Source organism: Pangasianodon hypophthalmus, chromosome 14 (assembly GCF_027358585.1).
Source record: "Pangasianodon hypophthalmus isolate fPanHyp1 chromosome 14, fPanHyp1.pri, whole genome shotgun sequence".
Lineage (NCBI taxonomy): Eukaryota > Metazoa > Chordata > Actinopteri > Siluriformes > Pangasiidae > Pangasianodon > Pangasianodon hypophthalmus.
The window spans coordinates 8,765,683-8,792,397 of record NC_069723.1 but is presented as its reverse complement, the minus strand read 5'-3'; the positions used below and the strand labels follow the sequence as shown (position 1 = coordinate 8,792,397).

The 26,715-nt window shown below is 36.9% G+C and overlaps 1 protein-coding gene across 2 annotated transcripts in view; it reads left to right on the top strand.

Moving 5' to 3' along the window:
* The first annotated feature begins 7,629 nt into the window (after positions 1-7,629).
* drd2a (dopamine receptor D2a) overlaps positions 7,630-26,715 on the top strand; it is a 28,176-nt gene continuing 9,090 nt past the window's right edge. The window contains exons 1-3 of one of the 2 annotated variants that reach the window (XM_034310394.2): positions 7,630-7,668; positions 21,859-22,169; positions 26,435-26,544. In XM_034310394.2, the coding sequence (XP_034166285.2) occupies positions 21,891-22,169; positions 26,435-26,544 (389 nt within the window). In that variant the 5' untranslated portion in view covers positions 7,630-7,668; positions 21,859-21,890. Of the gene's footprint in view, positions 7,669-17,448; positions 17,797-21,858; positions 22,170-26,434; positions 26,545-26,715 lie in introns of those variants that run through there. The other variant, XM_034310393.2, reaches the window with a different exon arrangement.

Below are 26,715 nucleotides of genomic sequence, written 5' to 3'. Positions count from 1 at the left end.
CACTAACAATAGAGCAAAGACGTCAGTGCGTGCTTCAGTCTGCGCTGCTCCTTCAACATTCATTACCAATGCTGCAGACAAGCCTGTTGTGTTAATGTTCTTTTTGTTTAAAGCATACTCTAATCAACGCTAGCCTGGATTTTAAATACAGATGAATGAGATTATCAATATGAGTAAATGAGCTTGAGTGGGAAACTCAGGGGTTTGAATTGTTACGCTTGTCAGTGGCATGCATGTGTGTTTGTGTGCATGTACTTATCCTAATATAAGATGATATTACATGTCTAATTGTTTGTGCAACAAAAGAATTGCTACTTTTGCTACTAGAAATGACTACCTAGGCAACTGTGAGAGATGTTACTGTGGTTGTAATATTTTTACACTTGCAATGATCCAGAAATCCAGTATGGCTGTCACACTGGAAAATAAAATACAATATTTCTCTGTTAAGAAGTAATAATCACATCTGCCAGATGGCGCATGAAGGGAATTACGTTCTTTAAGCCAATTCAGCCACTGACACTTGTTAAAGAAGCTGAAATATTGAAATATTGCTATGTCCCTTACCTTCAGTCATCTGAGCAGTCATTCCTCATGCGTAATGACTACCTGCTAGTGAGAGGTAAAAAAAAAAAAAAAAAAAACTTTGCTTCTATACATCTGTCTTTCTAAAACGTTAACACAGCAATTTAATAGGAAAGACTGTTTTCCACTGCAAGGTGGCAGGAACAGCAGGGGATTGTGGATCTTTGTTGGACTGTATTCACTTATCAGATTCACACACACACACACACACACACACACACACACACCCCATCCCCAACCCCAGCCTTCACAGTTTCAAAATACTGAGCCAAGGAGACTGGAATTCAGGGGACGTATACTACAGCTTTCTCATCTGGATTCATCCCTTGTCTCATAACTCCAATGCTGTCACTAAGGCTGTTCTGTTTTGTTTTTTTTTTTAATGGGGGTAGTGAGTGGGAGGTTTGGAGAGAATTGTTCTGACACTCAAAACTACTCGGACTCATTGGGCTCAGTGGACGTACATCAGGAGCATAGAAAACACAGCTGAAATTAACGTTTAATCAACGTTCAACAAAGTCTATAGCTCGTCATCACACACACTGCACCTGGGACTGGCTACAAAATGCACTACAAAATGTGTGAGGTGTAAATTGCGGTTTAAATGCTGCTGTGAAGTTGTGGTAATGGTCAGCCACAGAGCCATCAAAAAGCTCAGGGCTAAAGAAGAAAAGCTTGGCCGAAGTTCAGTAACAAAGAAAATGTGTTACTAAATGAAACCGTGAATAAAGACTCTTATGTAAGAACAAGTGGAGGGTATTAATAAAACTCATATGCTTTGATTCCTAATAGGTGTTAATGAATAAGCTAATCTGTATTAAAGTGTGTAAATTAAACAGTATGTCACAAAAGTCCTGTTTAATGTCTGAATGTGAGGAAAGCCACTGTGTTCGTGATGTACCTGTATGTGCTTTGACCAGGGTTGCCAATTCTGTGTTTCACCTAGGGGAAGTTTAGCATAGCTAATCCATTCACTAGCATGTTTTAAGAGGTGGGAAGAAACTGGAGAACCTGGAGGAAACCAATGTAGACACAGGGAGAACACGAAACGCATTGTGTACAGAAAACCAAGTTAAGGATTGAACTGGGGAGGTACCTGCTGGGTCACCATGCTGCCATATTAATAGTTTCCCTAAAGAAGCTTCTATAATTGTCTCGTACTGTTAAACATTTTGTCATTGATTAAAAATATATGATATGAAAATGAATATAAAACATGCAGACAGTTCAAAAGTTCTGGCAAGACTGCCTATAAAACTCACTTGGTGTTAATCTTCTAATTCACCTAGATTTCACCTAGGCGGATGAATAAAAAAAATCGTGAATAAAACTGGCTTCTGCTATTACTCAAAGTTTACTGCATTGAAAAGAAAATGTAATGAGTTGCATTTTCCATTTCCAAAGTGAAAGAAGCACAGTTTGCACGTTTAGGCTTCTGTGCCAGTTTCCTACATAACACAAAGGGTTTTTCATTCAGAATGTAGCCTAATTATTGTTTAAAAATACACAAAAAAGCTTAGTACATCTAGCCCATAATCTTGTTAGTTGCATTAACAAAAGGTCTGTGCTAGCATTGTATAAAAAAGCATACAGCAAGTCGGGTACAGAAGACTATTGAGGTTTCACTATGCGCAACCACATGTCTGTTATCATAGTTTACTGCTATCAGACTCCAGAAAATGAAGGGCCAGTAAAACACAGTTGTATTGACCCTACGGTTCCTCAGCTCAGATTTCAGACCATTTATAGGACTCACACTGTTTTCTGTTATTGTCATTTAAAGCTGGCAGTGCTTATAATTCCTCCTTGCTGAAAAAGAATTAGCAACCCGAGGCTTAAATGCAAAATCAAGTCAATATTTCTATCTGATACGGCCATAAAAACAAACGCGAGTAAACATGAGCAAGCAAACAGTGCAATGAATATATCCTTTTTGCCGTTGCATGATTCTGTTTTCATTTTGTTTTTCTCTCTTCCTTGATTTTACCTCCTGCTATCCACACCATTTATCACTTATTAGGTCTAGTCTTTAGACTCCTGTGCTTTTTAAAGTAGTGTCACACACTCTTATTTGAATCCAATCCAATTTTCGTCTATGTTTCAGGCATGCTTTGGATTCTAGTTCTCCTGCAATGTTGCCTGGTTTATTATCCTCAGTCGTGTCCTGTAGTTACTGGCTTTGACCTTTTCCTGCATAGGGAGTTTAGAATTGCATGCAATAAATTCTGCATATTGATTTAGATTTTTGAAAACCCAAAATAAAACGCTTTATAATGGTAATTACCACCAACCACCTCATGTTCCCTGTGCATTACAGAAGACTTTGCTTTACAGGAATAAAGCAAGTCTTCTCCAGCAGCAGCACGACTCAGAGGTTCAAACAACCGAATCCATTGTATCTTTCACCCTCTCTCTCAGCTACAGTGGTCTCCTCAAAGTCCAGAGGATGTCCCGCTTTTAGCCCAGGTTTGTCTATGTTGTGAGCCACAAAGCCAACTTGGCATCCAACAATGTGGAATGGCAAGTCTTAAAGTCTCTGACTTTGTCACTAGTCTAGTCTGTACACTATTTCTAGCCCTATTAGAATCTCTGTGTCTATCAGCTACTTACTTTGTTAGAGACGCTGTCCTTGCTTCTGTATCCAGCTCTAACATTTTAACAAGAGAGAATCAACACAACAATCCAACTGGATGTAATGCTTTTACACAACTGTTTGCATGAGTTTAAACTCATATTTATGTACTTCAAATCCCAGCACTGCCAAACTGCCACTGCTGGGTCCAATACCCTTAAGCCCCATCTACCTAGTTGTACCCTGTCTCAACTGTTGATTTAAATAAACGCATAAGCAAAATGCAAATGTGTAACTCATAACGCACAAAATCGATCTTCTTTCACTAGGTCTCTTGCTGCAGTTGGTCTTCAGTAGTTAATTTCTGAAGGCTTAGGAAAAGCCATTTTTCACAGTTAGATAATAATAACACTCTTCTGTTGGTGATTTTTTTTTTTTATTTGACTTTTCGGGTTTATATTAAGAGCTATATTTTAATTAATAGTACAACATAAAGAAAAAGTCACAAGAACTTCACAGGGGACAAAAGGGACATATATACATTTTATACACAATAAACATGATTCATTTGATCTTTCACATTTAATTTAAAGAACATTTAATTTTGGTTTTTTTTTTTTATTTCATCACAAATTATTCACATCATCTCACAGACCTTTACTTAAGTTAACATATGCAACGGGCAGAAGCATTTCCATGTTCTTCTTAGTACTGTTCCTGTGTGTCAGGGATCTTGTAGAGGAGGCAGATGCAAGTGCAGATTTCTACTTTAATGACAAACAAATGATACAGACAGCAGAAACCTATGAACTATGGTTTTGAGGCAAAGACATACATGGCCAAAAAGAGCACAATGTGACAACGAAAGACAAACGCTAGAGGACGAGTGCTGCACAAGATGTGACTCTTATACTAGTGCTCATTAAACCTAAAACATGAAACAGGTGCAAGCAGTCATGTGATGTGATCCACTGAGGTGCAGTGGCTGATGGGAATTGTAGTCATGCACTGGCTTCGGCATAAACATACACTCGCAATGGTGGTATTTTACAGTTGGTGTCTGCAAGAGCTCCTGAACATGAACAATATATAAAAATACTTGCAAAGGCCCTTCTAGCAAGCTGTAGAAAGACTTCAAACTGTATGCTTCGTCATACATACACAACTATGAAATGCCTATTTCATATATAACTCATATGATTACATTATATTAATATAGGAATAATAGGACAACTTGCTGTCGCACTGTACTGATGAATGTAAACAATGTCTTTGTATCCTGTAGCATTGCAATTTAACAATGCTGCTGTGCACAAATCGAGCTCCATGAAGTCATGGTTTGTCAAGGTTGGAGTGGAAGAACTCAAGTGTCCACACAAGACCCTGACCTCAACCCCACTGAACACCTTTGAGATTAATTGCAACGCTGACTGTTCACCAGGATTCCTCACCCTACATCAGTGCCTGACATCACTAACGCTCTTGTGGCTGAACAGACAACTCCCCACAGCCATGCTGCAAAATCTGGCAGAAAGCTTTACAAGAAAAGAGAAGAGTGGATGTTCTGGAATGGGATTTTCAAAAAGCACATATGAGTGTTATGGTTAGGTGTCCAAAAACTTTTGGCCGTATAGTGTATGATTAAATGTATGTGATCTGTTTTCTGGAAGGGACACCAAACATCGTAAACCACATGGCTGTGGTAACTGATCTGCATGGAAGAAATGGGATGGATACAAATACATGGAAAATACCAAGTAAATGACATACCACAAGATTCAACTTCTGTTAAAGTGATCAAGGAAGGATGTGCATATCTTAAACTTTTAATGAGTGTCAATCCTTGAAAAATATATTCTTTCAACCTCAAAGGAAGAGACAATTTTAAGGCAGGCTTGAAAACTGGGAGAAGTACAGTAGTTATCCATCGCCTCAAAAAGTTTCTCTTAAGTATAACCATGATGATGAATTGTTAATCATGATGGCGACTTGTAGCTCGTATAATTAATCAAATTATAGCTTTCACGGTGCTATTTACATCAAGAGAAGTGTGCCTGCACGTTTTCTGATTTTACAGCAGAACTCAAAAAGTGCTCTCTGTAGAAAAGGTTATGCTTGTTATGAAACTTACCTCCTGTAATTACTGCACTAAGGCATTATCAAATTCTGCTAGAAGATTAGATCTTTACTTCCTCCCAATATTTAAAGTCACCCTGTAATCAGTCACTTGTAATTAGAGCAAAGTTCTGTACAAAGCAATCTGCTGGAACCTGTCTCATTAAATCCAGGTAAGAGGTATTGTATCATTTGCTTTGGTATTTATGGCAGTGATTATGGCAGAAGAAGCATCTGCAAAGTGGACATCGTAGTCAGTGACTTAGGTTTCATTTAAATAGGACCTCAGTAGAGAAAATCTATTCTGTACTCAGATTGCTGTCAGATTGCATCAGTTGCTGTCCATACTCCAGGAAAAAATGTTCATCAAAAAGAGAAGCCAAAAAACACATATTTGTGGTAAATAAGAAAATAATGCTAGGTCACATGAAAATGATTCATATGTGAAATTTACAAATGTGGTCTTTAGACAGCTTACACGTTATGCTTCACCTATTTCTGTTTGTAATTTTTTAAAAACGATTCATTTTTCACATGTGATTTTTTTTTTACACAATTCATTTATTTTCATGTGATTTTTTTTCACAAAATAAAATTTTCACATGTGATTTTTTTTTACTCATGATTCAATTACTTCCACATGCTACTTATACATGATTCATTAACAGTATGTTCACGCATGCTTTTTTACATGATTCATTTAGTTTCATCAGGTTTTTTTTTACATTAATCATTTATTTTCATGTGCTATTTTACACATGATTAATTTATTTTCATGTTTTTTTTTCAGACAATTCATTCATTTTCACACATGATTTTTTTAGGTGATTTATTTACTTTACTTTTAATAATTTATTTTCACATGCTGTTTTTACACAAGGTTAATTTATGATCATGTGTGATTTTTTACATGAATAATTTATTATTTTTTTTTTTCAATTTTTACATGATTTTTTTTTTACAATTAATTTATTTTTGTGTTTATTTTTTTACACATGATTAAATTATATGCAAGTGTGTTTTTTCACACCATTCATTCCTTTTCACGTGTCCAAACTTTTTTTTTTTTTGCACAGATTTCATTTAAATTCCATGTTCAAATCATTGATGTTCATTTTTTTCACCCAATTCATTCAATGTTTTATTTTACACATGATTCATTTATTTTCACATGATCACAAAAAATATGATTACATGATTTTCCATAAAATATATTATCATGAAACTCATAACAAGCCACAGGCAGACTACCGAATCAAAATCTGTCAGCATTTCTGTGCATCTTGGTTCACATGTACTGTATGAACCAGGAATGATTTACAGGGTGCCCAATTCCATTCCCAGAGGACTGGACATACTGCTTTAATTCCTGTCCCAGAGGACTGGACATACTGCTTTAATTCCTGTCCCAGAGGACTGGACATACTGCTTTAATTCCATTCCCAGAGGACAGGACATACTGCTTTAATTCCATTCCCAGAGGACTGGACATACTGCTTTAATTCCTGTCCCAGAGGACTGGACATGTCGCTTTAATTCCATTCCCAGAGGACTGGACATACTGCTTTAATTCCATTCCCAGAGGACAGGACATACTGCTTTAATTCCAGTCCCAGAGGACAGGACATACTGCTTTAATTCCTGTCCCAGAGGACTGGACATACTGCTTTAATTCCAGTCCCAGAGGACTGGACATACTGCTTTAATTCCTGTCCCAGAGGACTGGACATACTGCTTTAATTCCATTCCCAGAGGACAGGATATACTGCTTTAATTCCTGTCCCAGAGGACTAGACATACTGCTTTAATTCCTGTCCCAGAGGACTGGACATACTGCTTTAATTCCTGTCCCAGAGGACAGGACATACTGCTTTAATTCCTGTCCCAGAGGACTAGACATACTGCTTTAATTCCATTCCCAGAGGACTAGACATACTGCTTTAATTCCTGTCCCAGAGGACTAGACATACTGCTTTAATTCCTGTCCCAGAGGACTGGACATACTGCTTTAATTCCTGTCCCAGAGGACTGGAAATGTCGCTTTAATTCCAGTCCCAGAGGACTGGAAGTACTGAGTGAAAGTACCGCTTTAACACAGCTAGTGCTTTGAATACGATGTCTTTGAGCAAAGAATGCCTCCATCTCTGTATTCTGGATTCCATGATGGACCATGCTGGCTTTCAATGCTTACAAACTACAGAAATGTTGTGTGTGGCAGAGAGACAGATCTGTTGTCATACCTCCCACAATCTAATTATCCCTCCTCCTTGATAGGGAGCCAAGTGTGGCTTGTTAATGGAGAGGCAACAGCCTCCATAAAAGCAGGCTCTCTGGCTCTTGAGTTGGAGAGGAACGTGGTTGGAGAGCCTAAGGCTTGAGGCGCTTGGGAGTAAAAGGTACATTTGATCTTCTCTTTATTACTCTTTATGTCTAAGTAAAACCATTGTCCTCTCTGAGAGTTTGGTCTGTGATGCATATGACAGAGCAGTGTTTGCTCTTGAGCCCCTAATGATTTACCCGAGGCTGTCTCCAGAGTGTACATAATTACAAACATATGTTATAAATTGGATATGATACTGTATGTGTATTATACTGTGTCTTTCATTTTTAAAATTGAAATCACTCTTAATAGGGCTACATGGTGGCATTTGAAATTATCATCATGACTCTATCTGAAATTTAATTATCAAGACAATTTGGCTTATTTATGAATAAATTAAATAAACAGTATTTTCTTTCATATTGAACATTAAAAGCTGGTACTCTTTTACATGCAGAAATCTTGCAGAGCTGAACTCAGATTGCATCATAGTCACATTAACTGATGATCAAGCTTTTCTGGATGCTAAACTGATATGATAAATTACACAAACACAACTAAAACATGAATGGGGAGCTCATGATTGAATACATTATGGTCAGTAAACACAAATATCATATATTCAGTTACAGTTAGTTAGTGATCACAAGTAAATTATGATTAATTGCCTTGGAGTCTTAGATAGTTGGTTCATTGTATGTCTGTCACTGCATGTGTGTGTCTTCACCAAGCACACTGAGAATTTCTATGTGTGAAACCTTTCTATGTGCGAAAGTCCATTTCTATGACAAGTGCTGGCAAATAAAAAGTACATTACTGTCATGGAAAGCAATTTTATTAAGCAAAAATGCTTTCAAAAAGAAACTTTAAAGAGCAGCAAACAGTAAAAACTAAATGAAGTAAGTATTTTGACTTTACCTTTAAGATTGTATCAGTCAGCTTGCTACTGTTATTCTGTGACACTGGTAGACATACAGACAATTTTTTTGGAAAATGTTAATCGATATGGGATTCGAAATGAAATTAAAGTTTCTATCTATAAAAAATTCATACATTTATATCCATAATTAGGGTGACTAAGACATTTCATAGTACAGTATTACTATATCTGAAATTCTCACTTTTCACATTTGCACACATTCTCACTGCTCAAGCTCTTTCTGTCATGCTTATAGCCCTCTTTTGCCTCACCCTTCCTGAGCAGTCATTACTTACTGGGTTCACATCAAATTGCAATTCACCTCCCCTGTCACTTAATCAACACAACATCCCAGCATGGAGTTCATCACAGGACTCCAAATTAAAGGGCCAGTGCAACACTGCTGTAGTTCTGAGTGTCACGTTTCCCTTTCTCTCCGTATGCCTGAACAATCTTTGTTTTATGTATAATATAGCTGTCATGTGGAACAGGTTATTCATCAAATACATACGAGCATTATTTATATTAGCCTGGGTCTGGAGACATTCATCTAAATTATTGTTAATGGATTATTCCTCAGACTTCATTAAGTGCACATTCATGTTTTGTTCAAAGAGAAGCTTACAAAAGGTTTGCTCCATGCATATTATATTATATATATATTATGTATCGTTGCTGTTCGTTATGAACACACAAGCCATTTAATTCTCTGCTGGTTGTCAGTAGACAGATTGTACGACCAGTCAGTCAAATTTACAAGGTCAGTTAGACACGCAGGTAGGAGATCACACCTGGCTGTCACCCATGGCTGACCTTGAGAATACACGTGGCCTGGAAGCTGTAGGATTTCATAAGGACATAAATGCTGAATCGTCTCTTATTTGCGTTAAGAGTCAAAGTCATGGGTTCTGCATGTACATTCTGGGCAAATAAACATAAGAATAAAATATACGTAAATTGCTGAGATTCCTCTTTTTCAGTTTAAACTCTTGTTCTATGAGTTTACAAGCTGTATATACATATATATATATATATATATATATATATATATATACATATATATATATATATATATATATATATATATATATATATATATCCATACCCAACAAAGCTGTCCTGTTCAGAACAATCCATCATGATAGATCAATCCATTTCAAATAAGATGTAAGATTAAAAATATATACTTTCGCCTAGCTGGGCTCCATTTACATAATATTCATTAATTATCTGGTGGTTTGTCTTAGAAGAACCAAGCAGACTGATTCACATGTTGACATCCACCTCTACTACATCTCTCACTTTTCATTATGAAGCAAAGGGTTCACTGCCACATGATCTGCACTCTTATTAGAGCTTTGCCCAAGGTCCCACTTTAAGCAGCTCTCTCAAGGTTCTGTTTTATGGCATGGTAATAACTAGTGGATTAAAAAAAAACTCTCATGTTATTTGTGAAAAATGTTTGCTTCATCTGCTCAAGGTGCAGGAAGATTGCTCTATAAAAAATAGCATTAAGGCCTGGTTAAAAGTTTTGATCTGTCTCATCCAGGGTGTATTCCCACCTTGCACCCCTTGTTTCCAGGATAGGCTTCAGATCCATGATGTCCCACCCAAGATAAAGCATTTACTGAAGATCTCTGAATGAATGAATAAACTGTAGGCTGTAGTGCTAATAGCAGGTTTGTACAACATCCTAGCAATTTTCACAGGCGTATCATATATCATAGCGGTTATGGAAGCAGCTAGTGGAAATGTAAGACATTGTCTGCTATTATGTATTGCATATTGAGGGTTTACATATACCTAGCTGTCATTTTTCAAACCATAAGCAAGCCAACTTTAATGCAGTATGACCTTGCTGCCTGTGAAACAAATGGAAATGCACTATTCATTGATATGATACACAGCATGTCTTAGATTGCATACACATGGATGGATTACATTTATTCCCTTTAGCATGAATCTATTTGTAATGGTATTTAAATGATGGATGGAACATATTTGAAAATATAAATTGCATTTTTTCCATTATACTCTCCATACATGATTGCAATTATTGATATCTGAATTAACTACTAATATATTGGGGGGAAATAGGGCACTAATCTAAACAGCCATTTGAGATTCAACCTGGTGGTGATCACAGCAAAGCCAACAGTGAATGACCTTGTAAGCTCATTCAATAACTATATAAAGTTCAGACACACTGGTGTACCTGCAAGTGATAGTACATATTGTCATGTCTGATATCATTCTCAACTAAGAAATCCGACAGTATTACAGTTTGGGTCTATATTTCCTAAAGCAGAGACAGAAACTCCAAAACCTGATTGATCATGAACATGTTTTGTCTGGTATTTTTTTTTATTTTATTTTTTTTTTATTTAAACACACAATCATTATAAGAAAACTTTAATTTAGGTGCTCGATTTGATTTGATTTTTACAGCTCCACTCCACTGAAATGAACTAATAGGAAAGAAGCAATGAAACATCAGCACATACAGTATATACAGTATATACATATATATAAAATTCCTGAGCTTGTATCACAGTAGACCCAAATGAAGAAGCCAGATTTCTCTGTCCCTTTTTATCCATCCCTTATTCACTGGTAAGCCTCTGTTCCATCAAGATAACACCCCTACCAGCTGGCAAACATGGTCTGCCATCTAGCTTGGCAGCTGGTAGCTGGTCAGACCAATGCTGGATTTTCTTCAGCACGGACATTGCAGTTTTTGACTTTGGAGTGCTTCTTTCAATACAATAATGTTAATCACATTGTAATTTTACTTTGAGTTAGGCATTTGTGAAATGTGTATAATTTGATTGCTTAAGACAGCTCTACCCTACTGCCTTGTGAATAAATAGAGCAGTTCTGTTAGGGGACCAAGCACTAAAGTTTTAAATCATTTAATTTAAATTGTTCATCATTTACTCGTGTAATAGCAAGCTCAATTCAACCACCTTGACACTTTTCAGGTACACATCTGAAACTTTTTCATTGCGAGTATCGCATACATTATTCCCTCTGTGCTTTATTGTTCTTGTTTTGCATACAAGAATTTGGCTGCGTCTGTACAGCGTGTTAATTGCCTTGATTTTTTAAGTTTTGAAAATATTGCACTTGCAATACAATTACAACTCTACAATTGCTTAAATACAGCCTCTGTGTATTTGTTAAATGCTTTGTCTGCATTCTTAAAATTACTTAAATTTAAAGAATTTAAAGGCTAGAATGATTGCTAGAATGTGGCTGAACCAAAATCTTGTTTATTCTTGTCATTTGATTACATTGGATAGAACCACAATTTGGATTGGTTGGCCACAATTTCTTTTTGTATAAAAGGTTCAGAGACAAGTAATTAATTCAAGTCAATTGTAAGTACTTTAATTGGATCAGCTTAACATTTATACTTTCCCTAGGGTTTCTTTTTTTGTTTCATTGTGTTGTTACAACAAATAATGTTTCTGTAATTTTAAACAGATATTTTAATGTTTAACAAAAAAATGTTTCAGTTGTGCAAAACCACTGTCCTTGAATAAATTACTTTTAAATTTAAAGAAGTTTTATTAAAGTCTGTTTTCCAGTATTTTATTTTCCAAACTATTTTAATTACTTTGTGAAATACTGACAAACAAAAACAAAACTGTGTAAATTTTCACAAATCATGTGGTCATTTTGAACCAGTTTTTGTTCCTCTGAGATTTTGTAGTTATTGTATAAACTTTAGAAAATATAGTCCCAAATTGTAATATTGGCTGATTTTGTTGGTGAGAATGACATTGTTATAATTCACAAGTCAGACCTGACACACTGTCACTAGCGGGTGTATGTTACAACACCACAGATTTATAGCAGACAGAATCACAAATCACTAACCACAAACTATCTTTTGTGATATGTGGTCAAACTATGCGGTCAAATACTCCGATATTCCAAAACCTACTGGCTTCTAATGTTGTCATTTTGTGAGCTTTATTTTACATATGCCTTTGTCTTTACAGCATTGGACAGATGCTTTTATCCAGATCAACTTACAGAAGTGCTTTGTACTCTAAATGGAAAATATATCCTCACTCTAGTACAAATAGGCCAGAATCCAATAATACCATTAAGCTAAAACCCCTTTCGAGTGTAGGAAAGTACACAGCAACTGGATGAAGTGTGAATACTTTGGGTCTTTGAGTCTGTATCAGTTGTAGGCATCTGGTGACAGATATGGAAAAAACTACTAGGAGTGAGTTGCAGTGGTCCATTTTCGATATGACAAGCAACTGAGCAAGTACACAATTGTCCTCTGTGTTGTTCAGGTCAGCAACGTGAGCAAAGAATGATGGTTTGTTGTCCAGAATGACAACAAGCTTTTGTCATTAGAGAGTTCTGATAGTCCTGTACTACTTCTTTGATTGTGTGGGCCTTGGATCCTAACCCATAACCATCAAACATCTAATAATGCTAATATTAAGAAAAAGTGAAGGGCATGTTTTCATATTAAACACTGCATAATTTGCACAACCTCTTTTTTATTCTTGTCTCATGTCTGATTTGCCAAACACCAAGCAGGCAGGCCTTGAAGAGGCATTCTCACTGACTGACTCACTCCCCATTGTTGAAACACACCTGTTTTGCATGTTTTAGGAGAAAGATGGGACCAATCAAATCATCCCAACACCACAGATAGTTTCTTAAATAGTAGGACCTTTTCATCCCATTGACTCACACTCTATGGCTGTCTGGCAAGTCTAGGCTTGGTAGTTTTAATGTTGTCCTAAATCTGAAACTAAATCTGTAGATTTGGCACATGATTTTACTTAGGAATACCTACAAGCATTTCCTCAACTCTCGTTAATTTATTTAAGAATGTCAAAAGTTCCAAAAAAAAAAAAAACATACTGATTAGGGTAAAAAAAAAAAAAAAAAAAAAGCACAATCTCAGAGCACATCAAAGGAATTGGTTACTGTTATCAACAGCAATCTGTTATGAGACTGAACTTCTCATGTTTATTCTCCACAGCACAGATAAAGGGGGTATAAACTTTCTCCTTTGGGATACAGAGAGCAGGAAATGGATTTTGCACCACTTGTTTTTATAAAGCTCAAAAATTTTAAAGAGCTTGATTTGAAGGCTTGTCATGTTGCTTTGTCAGCTAGTCTGCACCTATGTACCATAGATGCTCATTATACTCTCACCATCCTGCTCTGGGTTTGAAAAAGCAACTCCCCTCTCCATCTGTGCTCCTAATGGATCCCTGGCTTTTCAGTCTCCTTTCCTTCAGTAAACTAGTATGAAAAACTCACTGTATGATATTAATAAACTCCAAATGCTAATCATTTAACATTATTATTATTACTATTATTATTATTATTATGGAATACTGTCATTTCATTATAGTGACTGTCATCACTTTCCTGGTGTCCATTAAGATAGACTTTCGATAGCAGTCACCAATTGCTACTAAAAGAAATTGAGTTCAGAAATGTGATTTGTTTGGCATTCCACACAAGCTTCCTCATCATTTGGAGTTAATAGAGGCCACTGTACTGGGATTTTGCTATAATAGTGTGCTGCCATTATATGGCAGTCTTTCACAGAGCATCACTGTTATAATGTAAAAGCAAGTAATTTTTTTCTTGTTATGGGGTTATAGTGGTGTTATAAGGCTGCACGTTTCTGACTCTTAAGGCTATTCATTCGTAAATCATTTTAAACTTTTACATAAATGAATAAAGATGAATAAAGCATCATCTCTGGGATTACAAATAAGCATAAATTCCTATGCAAGACTGCTGCATAGTCATGTCCACAAGACAGACACCCTAACAGTTCCTCTAAATAACAAGTCTTACAAAGGGATCAAATTTTACTTGATTTATATTGTACATCTATAAAGATAGCCTGATATAACTATGCTTCTCCATGGTCATATTCAGGCAGCTCACAGACAAGAAGTACTTTGCATACTGAACTCTTGAAAGATTCACCTTCGGCATTTACATGAAAGGATTCTGCATGAGAAAATCTTATGAATGCAGCATGGAAATTTCACTTGCTCCAACTTCATCTTTGCTCCAAAGATTCTGAGGGGTTCTCTTTTTGACTTTTTTACATTTTAGATGTCTCTCTTTGTCTACTTAACTACTTAACTCTACTGGCAGAATGGAAATCGGCTTATTAGACATTTTCAATCAGTGTAAACAAATGAATTATTTTATCACAACAAGGTTAGTCAGGGCACTGTTGGGTTTCTGTGTGAAGAGTATCGTGACTCTGTTTTTAGCTGCTGGGGAGCAGGGTAATGTGAAATGGGAGGGGTGTGAGCCACCTGCTGGGCAGACAAATTCACACCTCTCCACAATAACATAGGTACAGAGATAAAACAGACAGCACAACTTTTTAAATAGTAAAACATTGTATACAAATGACATAATAAAATTATAACATTTAAACCTAGTAGGCTAGTTAAAAAAATAAATATTTTTGAAACACTGCAAATTTTTTAAAGCCCTGAGTGTATACTTTCATATGAGCCATTAACCACTACTGTGGAGTGTGATATCAGAAATAAATTCAATGCTGGACACAGGCACCCCCAATACAGGCAGATTCCCAAACCTGTGAGGAAGCATGATGATGTGTCCTATAGAGTTCCTTTCCAGTGGAGAAAAGGAGATGCAGTGCCCTATAGACTTCTCTGCATACAAGAAAACTTGAAGAAATACCCTCTAGAGCGCCCCTGTGTACAAAAACCATGATGACGTGCCCTATAGGGCTCCCAAACATGTGAGTAAATGTGATGTGCCCTATAGAGTTCCCTTCCTGTGGAGAAAAGGAGATGCAGTGCCCCATTGGCTTTCCTACATACAGTCAGGTCCGGAAGTATTTGGACAATGACACAGTTTTTGTGATTTTGCCTTTATACACCACCACAATGGATTTGAAATAAAACAATCAAGATGTGATCGAAGTGTAGACTTTCAGCTTTATTTTAAGAGGCTCCACAAAAATTTACCATTTAGGAATTACAGCCATTTTCAACAAAGTACCTCCATTTTCAGGGGCTCAAATGTATTTGGACAAAGTGACATAATTGTAAATATAACCATAATTTTAATAGATGAAAATCCTTTGCAGTCGATGACTGCCTGAAGTCTGGAGCTAATGTTCTCAAAACTCAAATTCTGAATTTCCTCCCTGGAGATGCTTTGCCAGGCCTTCACTGCAGCCACCTTCAGTTGCTGCTTGTTTGTGGGTCTTTCTGCCTTCAATCTTGTCTTCAGTAAGTGAAAAGCATGCTCTACTGGGTTGACATCAGGCAACTGACTTGGCCATTGAAGAATATTCCATTTCTTTGCCTTCAAAAAGTCTTGAGTTGCTTTCGCAGTATGTTTAGGGTCATTATCCACCTGCACTGTGAAGCGGCGTCCTATCAGTTTTGTAGCATTTGGCTGAATGTGAGCAGAGAGTATAGCTCTATACACCTCAGAATTCACCTTGCTACTTCTGTCAGCAGTCACATCATCAGTAAACACCAGTGAGCCCGTTCCATTGGCAGCCATACATGCTCATGCCATAACACTGCCTCCACCATGTTTGACACATCATGTGGTATACTTTGGATCATGAGCTGTTCCTTTCTTTCACCATACGTTTCTCTTCCCATCATTCTGGTACAAATTAATCTTGGTTTCATCAGTCCAAAGAATCTTATTCCAGAATATGGGAGGCTTTTTTAGATGATTTCTGGCAAAGTCTAATCTGGCTTTCCTGTTCTTGAATGTTACCAGTGGTTTGCACCTTGTTGTAAACCCTCTGTATTTACATTCATGAAGGTGTCTCTTGATTGTAGATTTTGGTAATGATACGCCTACCTTCTCCAGAATATTCTTGACTTATGCTGATGTTGTGAAGGGGTTTTTCTTCACCAAGGAAAGGATTCTGTGATCATCCACTTTAGTTGTCTTCCGTGGTCTTCCAGGCCTTTCGATGTCGTTGAGCTGACCACTGCTTTCTTTCTTTTTAAGAATGTACCCAACTGTTGATTTGGCCACACCTAAGGTTTTTGCTATCTCTCTTATAGATTTATGTTATTTTTTCAGTCTAATGATGGCCTCCTTCACTTGCACTGAGATCTCCTTGGACTTCATATTGGTAGCTCCAGTTGAACAGCTGACAAATGCCAACTCAATACCTGATATCAACTCCAGACCTTTTATCTGCTTCATTCGTCTTGAAGTAATGAGGGAATGGACCGCACCTCTTCTGCACTTCTTGTCAGTCAATTGTCCAAATACCTTTGAGCCCCTGAAAATGGAGGTACTTGGCTTAAAATGGCTGGAATTCCTAAATGGTAAATGCAATATTTTTGTGGAACCTCTTAAAATGAAGTTGAAAGTTTAAACTTCGATCACATCTTGATTGTTTTATTTCAAATCCATTGTGGTGGTGTATAATGGCAAAATCACAAAAACTCTGTCATTGTCCAAATACTTCCGGACCTGACTTTATGTCAAAGAAGAGTTGATGTGCCTTCTAGTTGTTCTTATGTGCAAGAAAATGTGCCCACTAGGGTGCCTCTTTAATAGGCAAAACACGAGTTAATGCCCTCCAAGTGCCATTTGTAATTTTTTTCACCCCTGCCCCTCAGCCAGCCTGTGTCCACTCCTGCCTACAGGGTCAGATTATTGTATAGTGTTGATAGATATTATTAAATATTCAGTGTTCAGGGTTATACACAGGAACACAGGACTTCTTTTATATTTTTGAGATTTGTATACAAATCATACATCGATCAATTACTCTGAGAATAACCAAATTTGGGCAAAACTATTTTACGGTGAGGTTTGTCTGTTTTTTTTTTTACTCGCCACGCCTCTCTCTTGTTGCCCCGCCTCTCCACTGTGTGGTGGTTAGAGGCGCGCGGAAGGCTGGCGCGTGCGTAAAGGCGCGCGCTCTCACTCACTCCACCTGCCACACGCGCTCGCTGCGCACGAGGACTTTTCGTGCTGTACTGTACGCGTCACACTTTCACTCCAAACCTCCAGAGGAGAAAGAGAGGAGAAACACGGGACATTTGTGGCTCAAAACAAGTTGGAAGGCGACTTTGAAAGAAGTCGGGTTTATTTGTTTTTCCTGTTGGCGTGAAGTCTTGACGAAGTAGTTGGTGAAAGCAGTGAGTGATTTATTCGACTGCTCCTCATGGACAGGCGCATGCGCCGGAGAAAAGTGGATTTAAAACACCTTCGGCTCTGTACTTCTCTGTTAATGAAACTGACACCGTGAAGGTAAGCGAGTGTCTCTTTTCTTTCCCCTCTCAGAGTGTAATTAACACTTAGAGTGTTTGTTTCCATCTATCTGGACATGAATGAGCACAGAGAGTTCAATAAGTTAATAAAAAAAAAAAAGGGTAGCTGGTTACTCTTCCATGCATCACAGTACAGTATGTGCGCGTGCACTGTGCATGTGAAAGAGAAGTGATGGAGAGGTGCAAGTAAAGAGATGGAGAGAGGAATGGAGAAAAAGAGCGACATGGATGGGTACGTGCTTCTACCCTGTTTCCTGTTTAATGGTATTTCAGATTTCTTCTGAACACTTGCTATTTTGCTCATAAAGGAGATTGCATGCAATGTTCAGTTTGTCAGAACTAAACCCAGTGCTATGTTGCAGGTTCTGCGATTATAAACCATGTTCCTGTTTAAGAAGGCATCATAGCACGGAAGGATATGATGAATACCCCCGTGGATAATTTTTCCATCAAGCATAATAGCACGCACGCACGCACGCAGACACACACACACACACACAGACACACACACACGTTTGTCTTATTATCCTTCTGAGGACATAATTATTAATGCAGCTATAATTAATGCTATGCCTACACCTAAATCTAACCTTAACCTCAGTAACAAAAAGGAAACCTTTTAACTCTTTTAGTTTGTTTATTTGTTTGTTTGTTTGTTTTTATTGAAAACATTTTCCTTATATGGACCAGCCAAGTGTCCCCACAAGGTCAAAACTCTCAGATATCATCTATCATGATCTTGGTATCAGAGGAACCAAGATATAAAAACATTCCCCTCCCCCCCCCCAAACACACACACACACACACACACACACACACACACTGATGCAGCCACTGAGAGGCTGTTGACCACATGTAAAAAAAAAAAAAAAAAAAAAAAGGTCAAAAAGCCTGTGTTTGTACGAATGCTTTCACTTGGCTAATCTATAGAGATGGGCATAATTTTCTGAAGTGCATATAATTACCAAGAGTTTAAGAATATAATTAGAAAATCATTTTAATGCACACGTGTCAAGATTTTTAATGATTCCGGCAGTTGTTCGTGATTTGTGACAACTCTGTAGCCTGACAGTGATCAGCCTTTCAAGGAGCAAAGCTGTCTCTAAAAGGGCTGAATTGGCAAACAGGGTGAAAAAAACAACAAAAAAGAGAGAGGTCTGTGAGGTTTCTATTACACTGGTGTACATTGCAGCTGCAATTAGGGTTCTACGGCTCCTGCATGAGGAAGATGTTTAGGGCTGTGCAAAAATATCGATTGAGTAATATATGATCAATACAGCCCGGACAATGTGTGCATTGTTTTGTGATCTGGTGTAAATGTAATTTTCTAAATTGTGATCTAAAATCTTTCACTGTAGGCCAGTAATCAAAAGTGTAATATTCCAAAATTTACTCAATTAGTACAAACCATGTACATGACTCTCCGCAGTGTGTACTGAAACATATCATGATGTCTAAATGAGGATATGCATCATGGGACATTTTTCCATAAATAATGCACAACATGATTTTAAGTAATTCCATTTCATTTAATTCCTGCCTGTATTCTGTATTCATTTTGTTTGCTTGATATTTAAGGATTTTTAAATATCTTTTTGTACAGTTCTTTTTGTATAAAGATAGATAGAAAGTTGCTCATCATAGTCCAGCCTTTTAAACTAAATAATGTACATTAGTAAACTAGAAATTAGACTTCAGCTTGCTATCATCGTGGTCTTAATTGACTGGTGCTTCATAATTAATTCACAAGATTTTACATCGATTATGCAACACTGCATCTCGTGCTCTTTAACCCTCATTAAATTTGAAAAATTGCTGATCTTGTTTGACCTGTATACATTTTCTTAAGCATGAGTGTCTCCATCCTTTTATTTTTTTGCACTTCCTCCCATTACAGCTTAATATTACTACTCATTGCTGAGTAGCACAATGTCAGAGTCACACAGAGCACTATGGAAAATGATGTTCGATTATGCTGACCTGTGTTTTCACTGCTTTCTCTAATTCAGTATCTTCTGGGAAACGCATCTACATTTACATTTATCTTAACGGGAAGGTGTAGCTAAAGGTTGATGTTGTGTTATGTGTGTTAACACATCATTGTGTAAGCATGTTTGTTTTATAAAAGGGTTTTATATTTTCATTCACAGACTTGAAATTTTAATTGTTTCTTAACATGAAATATTTGTGAGTCTGTAAAAGGCATCTCAAAACCTAATCAAAGATTAGATTTGCTGCTCAGCCTTAATATTATTTGATTTCATTAGAAACACAAGATGAAAAATTGAAGTTGTGTCTGAAAAAAAGTCAGCTGGATAAACCTAGTGACAGAAAGGCAGAAAACAAGTTATCCAATATTGTTGTTGTCATGTTAAAATAAATGAATTCATGATTTATAGATTGTTTCCTACTGGCAAGAGTTACGACATTAACTTGGAGACATCATCCCAACCAGAATATACAGTTTTAATTTAGAATTTTTGCAGAAATTTGTGATGTTTATTTCCCAGGATGATGTATGGGTTAAATGGTGTTTATCACATGAGTGACTGAACTCATTATTTTTGAACTTGTATTATTCTAAATTCATATAATTGTTTTTACAGACCATAAAATGTCTCTCATGGAAGAAAGAAAAATTAGATGAGTATAATTCTTTCAAGACCCATTTGCATCTATTGTTTTTGGTTCAAAAGATTTGACTCTATGAATACAGGCATTCATTTCTTATCTTTGGTTACAAGTTGGAAGTGAATTACACAAGTCAGTTGCCACATGGACTAGTGGTGGTATGACCACAAAAGTGAATTATTTTGTACTTCTGTGGAACCAAGCACACAAGCACCGCCAATGGCCAAAAGAAAAGTACTCAGAATGATATGAAGAAGGGAGGCTGGGGCTGATTTCTTTCTGTCCCAGACTGTAGAGTCTATCAGTGACAGTCAGGTTAAGTGATTAAACAGAGCGAAACTCCCACTAGATTTGATCTTCATTTGAGCTGATATTTTTCAGCCCACTTCACTGATACATTCATAACATGTCATTAGAAGTGATTGAGAAGGTGCATGTAAAATACAGTCGTTGGTGTAAATAAGGTGAACAAGATGGATTAATTACACTAGCATCCTTTTTTTTTTTTTTTTTTCATAAAATGCATTTGGAGGCAAAACTGAAATAGCTAGACTTAAGCACAATAGGGCAGATAACAGACACAAAACAGGGTTTTTGGTTTGAACAAAAAGGTTACAACTTTTCTGTTTAGTGTATTTGGTATTCAAGTAGTACAGCATTACAGACTTGCAACATCTTAAAAATTAGCAATCATGAATACAGCTGCCTGTCTATCTATTTTTTTTTTTATATCATCCTTATTATGCCGTTGATGAGATTATTAGATTTTAGCGCTCTTGTCTAATATCACGAGCAGCTGTCACTGTAGTATAACATTTTGAGATTCAGTAGTTCCAGATGGTACAATGAATTAATGATAGATGTTTCACTTGACATTTTAAATCTGCACAAATCTTTAAATTGGCGTGATTTTTATATTGTCATGGGCAATTTCCATCCTGTTCTTCTATACATTTTCTCATTATGTATACAGTACATGCAGAGCTCACAAATGATACACAGTTTTGCTTGACTGCACAGTATTAAATAACAATTACATGAGGTGGTTTAGAAATTCTTCCTACACAACAGGGAATGCTTGTGTTTTGTTGAGATGCTTAATGGAGCTGTCTCATAGCTCGCAATACTTGGTGCTGTTATTTAGCTGATGCATCTTTGGGAGTCTTGTCTCTGCCTGCATTGTACAGAATGCACAGTAGATATTGAGGAGATATATGGCTTTCAAGAAATAAATGAGAACAATATGTACAGGCTAAAGTAATGGTTTTGTGAGAGCAAGTAAAAATCTACCCAAGACAACCAGGCGATTGATTACCATTAGATTAAGTGCCTGGCTAAACTGTCCTGGGTGAAATGAACCATGTCTTTTTTATTTGACCATAACTGATTCTGTTCTGTCTGGGTTTTTTAGGGCCTCTTCTTGGCCTCGGACCCTCACAGCTGATGGAAGTCTTGGAGGAGTATGCTTACAATGAAAGCTTCCTCAAAAATGGATTCAATGGCCTCAACACTACAGATGGAGGCAGAAGACATCAGTACAATTATTATGCCATGCTACTCACACTGCTCATTTTCGTCATCGTCTTCGGAAACGTACTCGTGTGCATGGCTGTGTCAAGAGAGAAAGCTCTACAGACCACTACTAACTACCTGATCGTGAGCTTGGCTGTCGCTGACCTGCTGGTGGCGACTCTGGTTATGCCTTGGGTGGTATATCTTGAGGTAAGTTATGAAATACAAATGATTACACATTCATTACAGTAACATTCTAAAACAAATAGTTCTAAAATCTGATTGGCTGAGCCACGTTCACCTGTGACTGCACCACAGTAAGTGAATTCTGTATTAACACTCCAGGGTTTAAACCAATAAAATGCCTACAGTTAAGCCGGTGTTACTCAGCAAACAAGGCTTACTGTTAACGAACTATATTGTGTGGTGGAAGAAGTGTTAATTGCAAATATACTTTACAATGAATTCAATTATTTAGTGAACAGTGGATTTTATCATATTGTTGTTGCTGTTTTGGACTCCCCTTCATGTCATGCCTAAGAACACTCTTACGCTTGATAATACCGCTTGATAATACCGCTTGATAATAGAACTTTAAAAGCATGCATGGTTAACTTATTTGCTGTTAATCACATGGCTGATCAGGCCACAAGAATAAGAAATAACCAGCAACTGTTTTGAAAAAATTATCTTCGAACACAGTGAAATCAGCAAGATATAAAGTCTGTATATTCCATACTGGCTCCCAGTAACATCTTATCACATAAATGTGATTTTTACACTAACTCTGTTCAATGTTCAGTAGATACCACTGTGAAATACTCATTCTTAGACATGTTTTACACTGTTTCTTTTGGCTCTTCATCTGCAGAGGAGAACTCTTTCTGGTGTGTCTATTTGGTGATGAAATTACCCACCAGATCAATGAAACAGCTGCACATTAGGGCCTCTGACTCAAACACAGCTGTTAAAAAAAGTGGTAGACTGGGTACATGATATTGTGAGGGGTGGTTGTGAGGGGTAGGGCCATCAAAAAGATCCCTGGTTCAATCCTGATCTCAGGTTACTGTCTGTGTGAAGTTTCACATGTTTCTCACCGTGTTTATATGAATTTCCTCCGGGTTCTCTGGCTTCCTCCCACTGTCCAAGCTCATGCAGGTAGGTGGATTGGCTGTACTAAATTGCCCCTAACTGTGAACAAGTGTGTGTGCATGGTGCCTTGCAATGGATTGGCCTCCTGTCCAGGGTGGAAAATTTTTATGATCTCACTTTTTCCAGCATGCCAGTTGTTAATTGTCTAGAAAATATTAAACTTAACATTAAAACAAGAAAATGTCCCAGGTGGGGAACAGACATTTTCCACACATTTCTCCTCATCTGCACATGCATCACCCGTTACACAACAGACTGCCGTCACAGGCAGTTAGCTTCATCTGCAAAGACATGCACCAATTTGTATGGGAGGAGGATCTGTGCATGAGTATGAACAAAATGAACAGTAAAAAAAAGTCTTGGTTCACTTTTTTTTTTTTTTTTGAGATTTCCAAATATGCAATACAAAAATATACACCTCTCTTTGTAGCCAGGGACCCCTTTTTACAGACTCCCATTACTACATATTCATTTTATGAACATAATAAAACTATTTGATTATGAGGCAAATTGTTCTTTATTCATTATTTATTATTATTAAGCCTCATGAATGAAGCTAAGAGTACTTGACTATGGGTATAGATTTGTCTGAGAAATGGGGAAAACAGAGGAAAAAAGGAAGGAAAAAAAAGGTTTGAGCACATGCAATTTGATTGTGAAATGCTTTTCATTTTTTTTCCAAATATGATTTGGCAAAAAGATTTTTTTTAATCCAATTTTGTTCACATGCTGTGTATTTCATTAATATACAAAGAATCTTAAATTACTTTTAATTACAGGATGATTCCTGAAATTAGCAATAAATTGTTTTTGTCTTTCGATTGAAGTGCATTCTGAAGTGCAATATTCTTCTGTCACACTATATGTTGGCTCTGCACAAAATAAGAAAAAAAAAGGCTTGGCTAGTAATGGCCATCATTAGACAGAGTTAGGGAAAAAAAACTGTTGATGAACTGATCCAGACTACCCACAGCGGCTTTCATTAGAGGTAAATAATCCTTTAATCAATGGGAGAGAGGCAAACTCCAGAGGCAAGAGTGCAGGCTGATCAAGCAGGGTGTGAGCACCTCAGCATGCCTGAAGACACAAACATTAATCAGAAGCTGCCAGGAAGAGCACTGCCAGGCTGCTCAGCAGACACTATGAGATTAACCTGAGTTAGATTAGTTCTCTGCCAGGTTTATGGCACATTAAAGAAATGGAGCCAAACTCTCTTATACTTACTGGGTGCAAATTCACTAAGCCTGCCACATCCAGTATCTCAGTTTATTTTCACTTTTTCAGTAGATAAATAATAAATATTGCATATACACTATGAATTGTATACACATGGACAATGTAAAAAACCAAACTCTCTGAGTCACTTAATTACCAAGGGAGAGGTTACAGTATCAGTCACAATAGCAATGAATATGCAGTACAGTATCTTACTGGCACAGAGTTGACAAGTCATCACTGTAATTAATTTACAGCATTCTTACGGTAATGTGTGCCTACAGTATTTTAAATAGATTGCAAAACAAAATTTTTACAGGACTATTTGTGTGTGACTATAAAAATGACCACTGCACGTTTACAGTTACACTCATAACACTTTTAATGCCAAACATAAATCTTAAATATCTTTAAAAGGGTCAAAAATCCTAGCAAAAAAATCTTTCAAGCAAATAATTAATTTTACTACTGCTAAGAATTTTTAATAATCTTTTGTAAGATTATTAAAGGCTATTAAATTACAGAGTAAGTAACTGCTGAAATAAAAGATTACACAATGAGAACCTGCCACAATGTGAACAGTGACAGAATCAGTGGGTTCCAGCCGTATACTTACCTCTGAAAGTATTGGAACTGCAAGGCCAATGCTTTTGTTTTTTCAATACACTGAAGACTTCTGGGTTTGAGAAAAGATGAATATGAGATAAACCAACATTAAGACCAGAGAGCTGTCTATGGGAGAAAAGCAAGCTATTTTGCTTGCTGACAAAAGAGGGAAAATCGATCAGAGCCATTGCACAAGCATTGGGCATAGCCAATACAACAATTTGGAATGTGTTGAAAAAGAAAGAAACCACTGGTGTACTAACAACCAGACATCAGACAGGTCAGTTGAGGAAAACAACAGCAGTTGATGGAAACATTGTGAGAGCTGTGAAGAAAACCCAACAAACAGGGGTGAAGATATCACAGTCCAACATTCAAAGAAGACTAAGAGAGCAGAAATATAGAGGCCATACTAACAAAGAAATTCTACAAAAGTTCTGGAACCAAGATTAACCTCTACCAAAGTGATGGAAAGGCCAAAGTGTGGAGAAAGAAAGGATCTGCTCATGATCCAAAACATACAAGCTCATCGGTCAAGCACGGTGGAGGTAGTGTCATGGCTTGGGCTTGCATGGCTGCTTCTGGAACGGGCTCACTAATCTTTATTGATGATGTAACTCATGATGGTTCAGCAGTCTACAGAAACATTCTGTCTGCCAATTTACAGAGAAATGCATCCAATCTAATTGGGAGGAACTTCATCATGCAGCAAGACAATAACCCAAAACACACTGCCAACACAACAAAGGACTTCAGCAGGAGAAAAAAGTGGAAGGTTTTAGCCAATCACCAGACCTTAACCCAACTGAGCATGCATTTCACCTCCTGAAGAGGAGACTGAAGGGAGAAACCCCCCCAAAACAAATAATAACTGAAAGAAGCTGTGGTACAAGTCTGGAAAAGCATCACAAAAGAAGAATGCAACAGTTTGGTCATCTCAGTGGGTTGCTAGTTTGATGCAGTTATTGCAAGCAAGGGATATGCAAGCAAATATTAAGTGTTATTTACTTTAATTTACTTTAATACTATCTGTTACAATACTGTTAGAATACTTTTTTCACCTAAACAAAGCTACCATGTTGAGTTGTTTAACACATCTAGATAAGGAAATGAAACCTGAAATTCTGATCTATTGTCTCATATTCTTCTTCTGATTTCAAACCCAAATGTCTTCAGTGTATAGCAAAAACCAAAGAGTTGTTTGAATACTTTCGGAGGGGACTGTACCTACCTTCCATATCTAAATATATATATATATATATATATATATATATATATATATATATATATATATTATATACCACATTAAAATGAAGATAAGAAAGAAAGCTATATGGTTACCTGTCAGGCTGCTATCTAACTGTAAAACACATTTTAAGTATTAAACTGGTTTGAGCACAGAGTTTTATTGTAGAAATGACAAATTTCAAGAAAAAAATGATACCTGTAATTGAATGGTTAAGAGAGCTGATTTTTTGTTGTTGTTGTTGTTTTTTTTCCAGGTGGTGGGAGAATGGAGGTTTAGCACAATCCACTGTGACATCTTTGTCACTCTTGATGTTATGATGTGCACAGCAAGCATCCTTAATCTTTGTGCCATTAGCATTGATAGGTAAATATATCTAATAATATTCCACATTATCATTACCAGCCTAGCTGTAATACAGGAGGCCTAATGATTTGCAAGTAAGCTTCAAGAGACACTGCTGGATTTTATGTAAGCATGAAAGGTAAACTATGATGTAAGATGTCACATCCTTTGCAGAATGCAGATTTGCTGGCT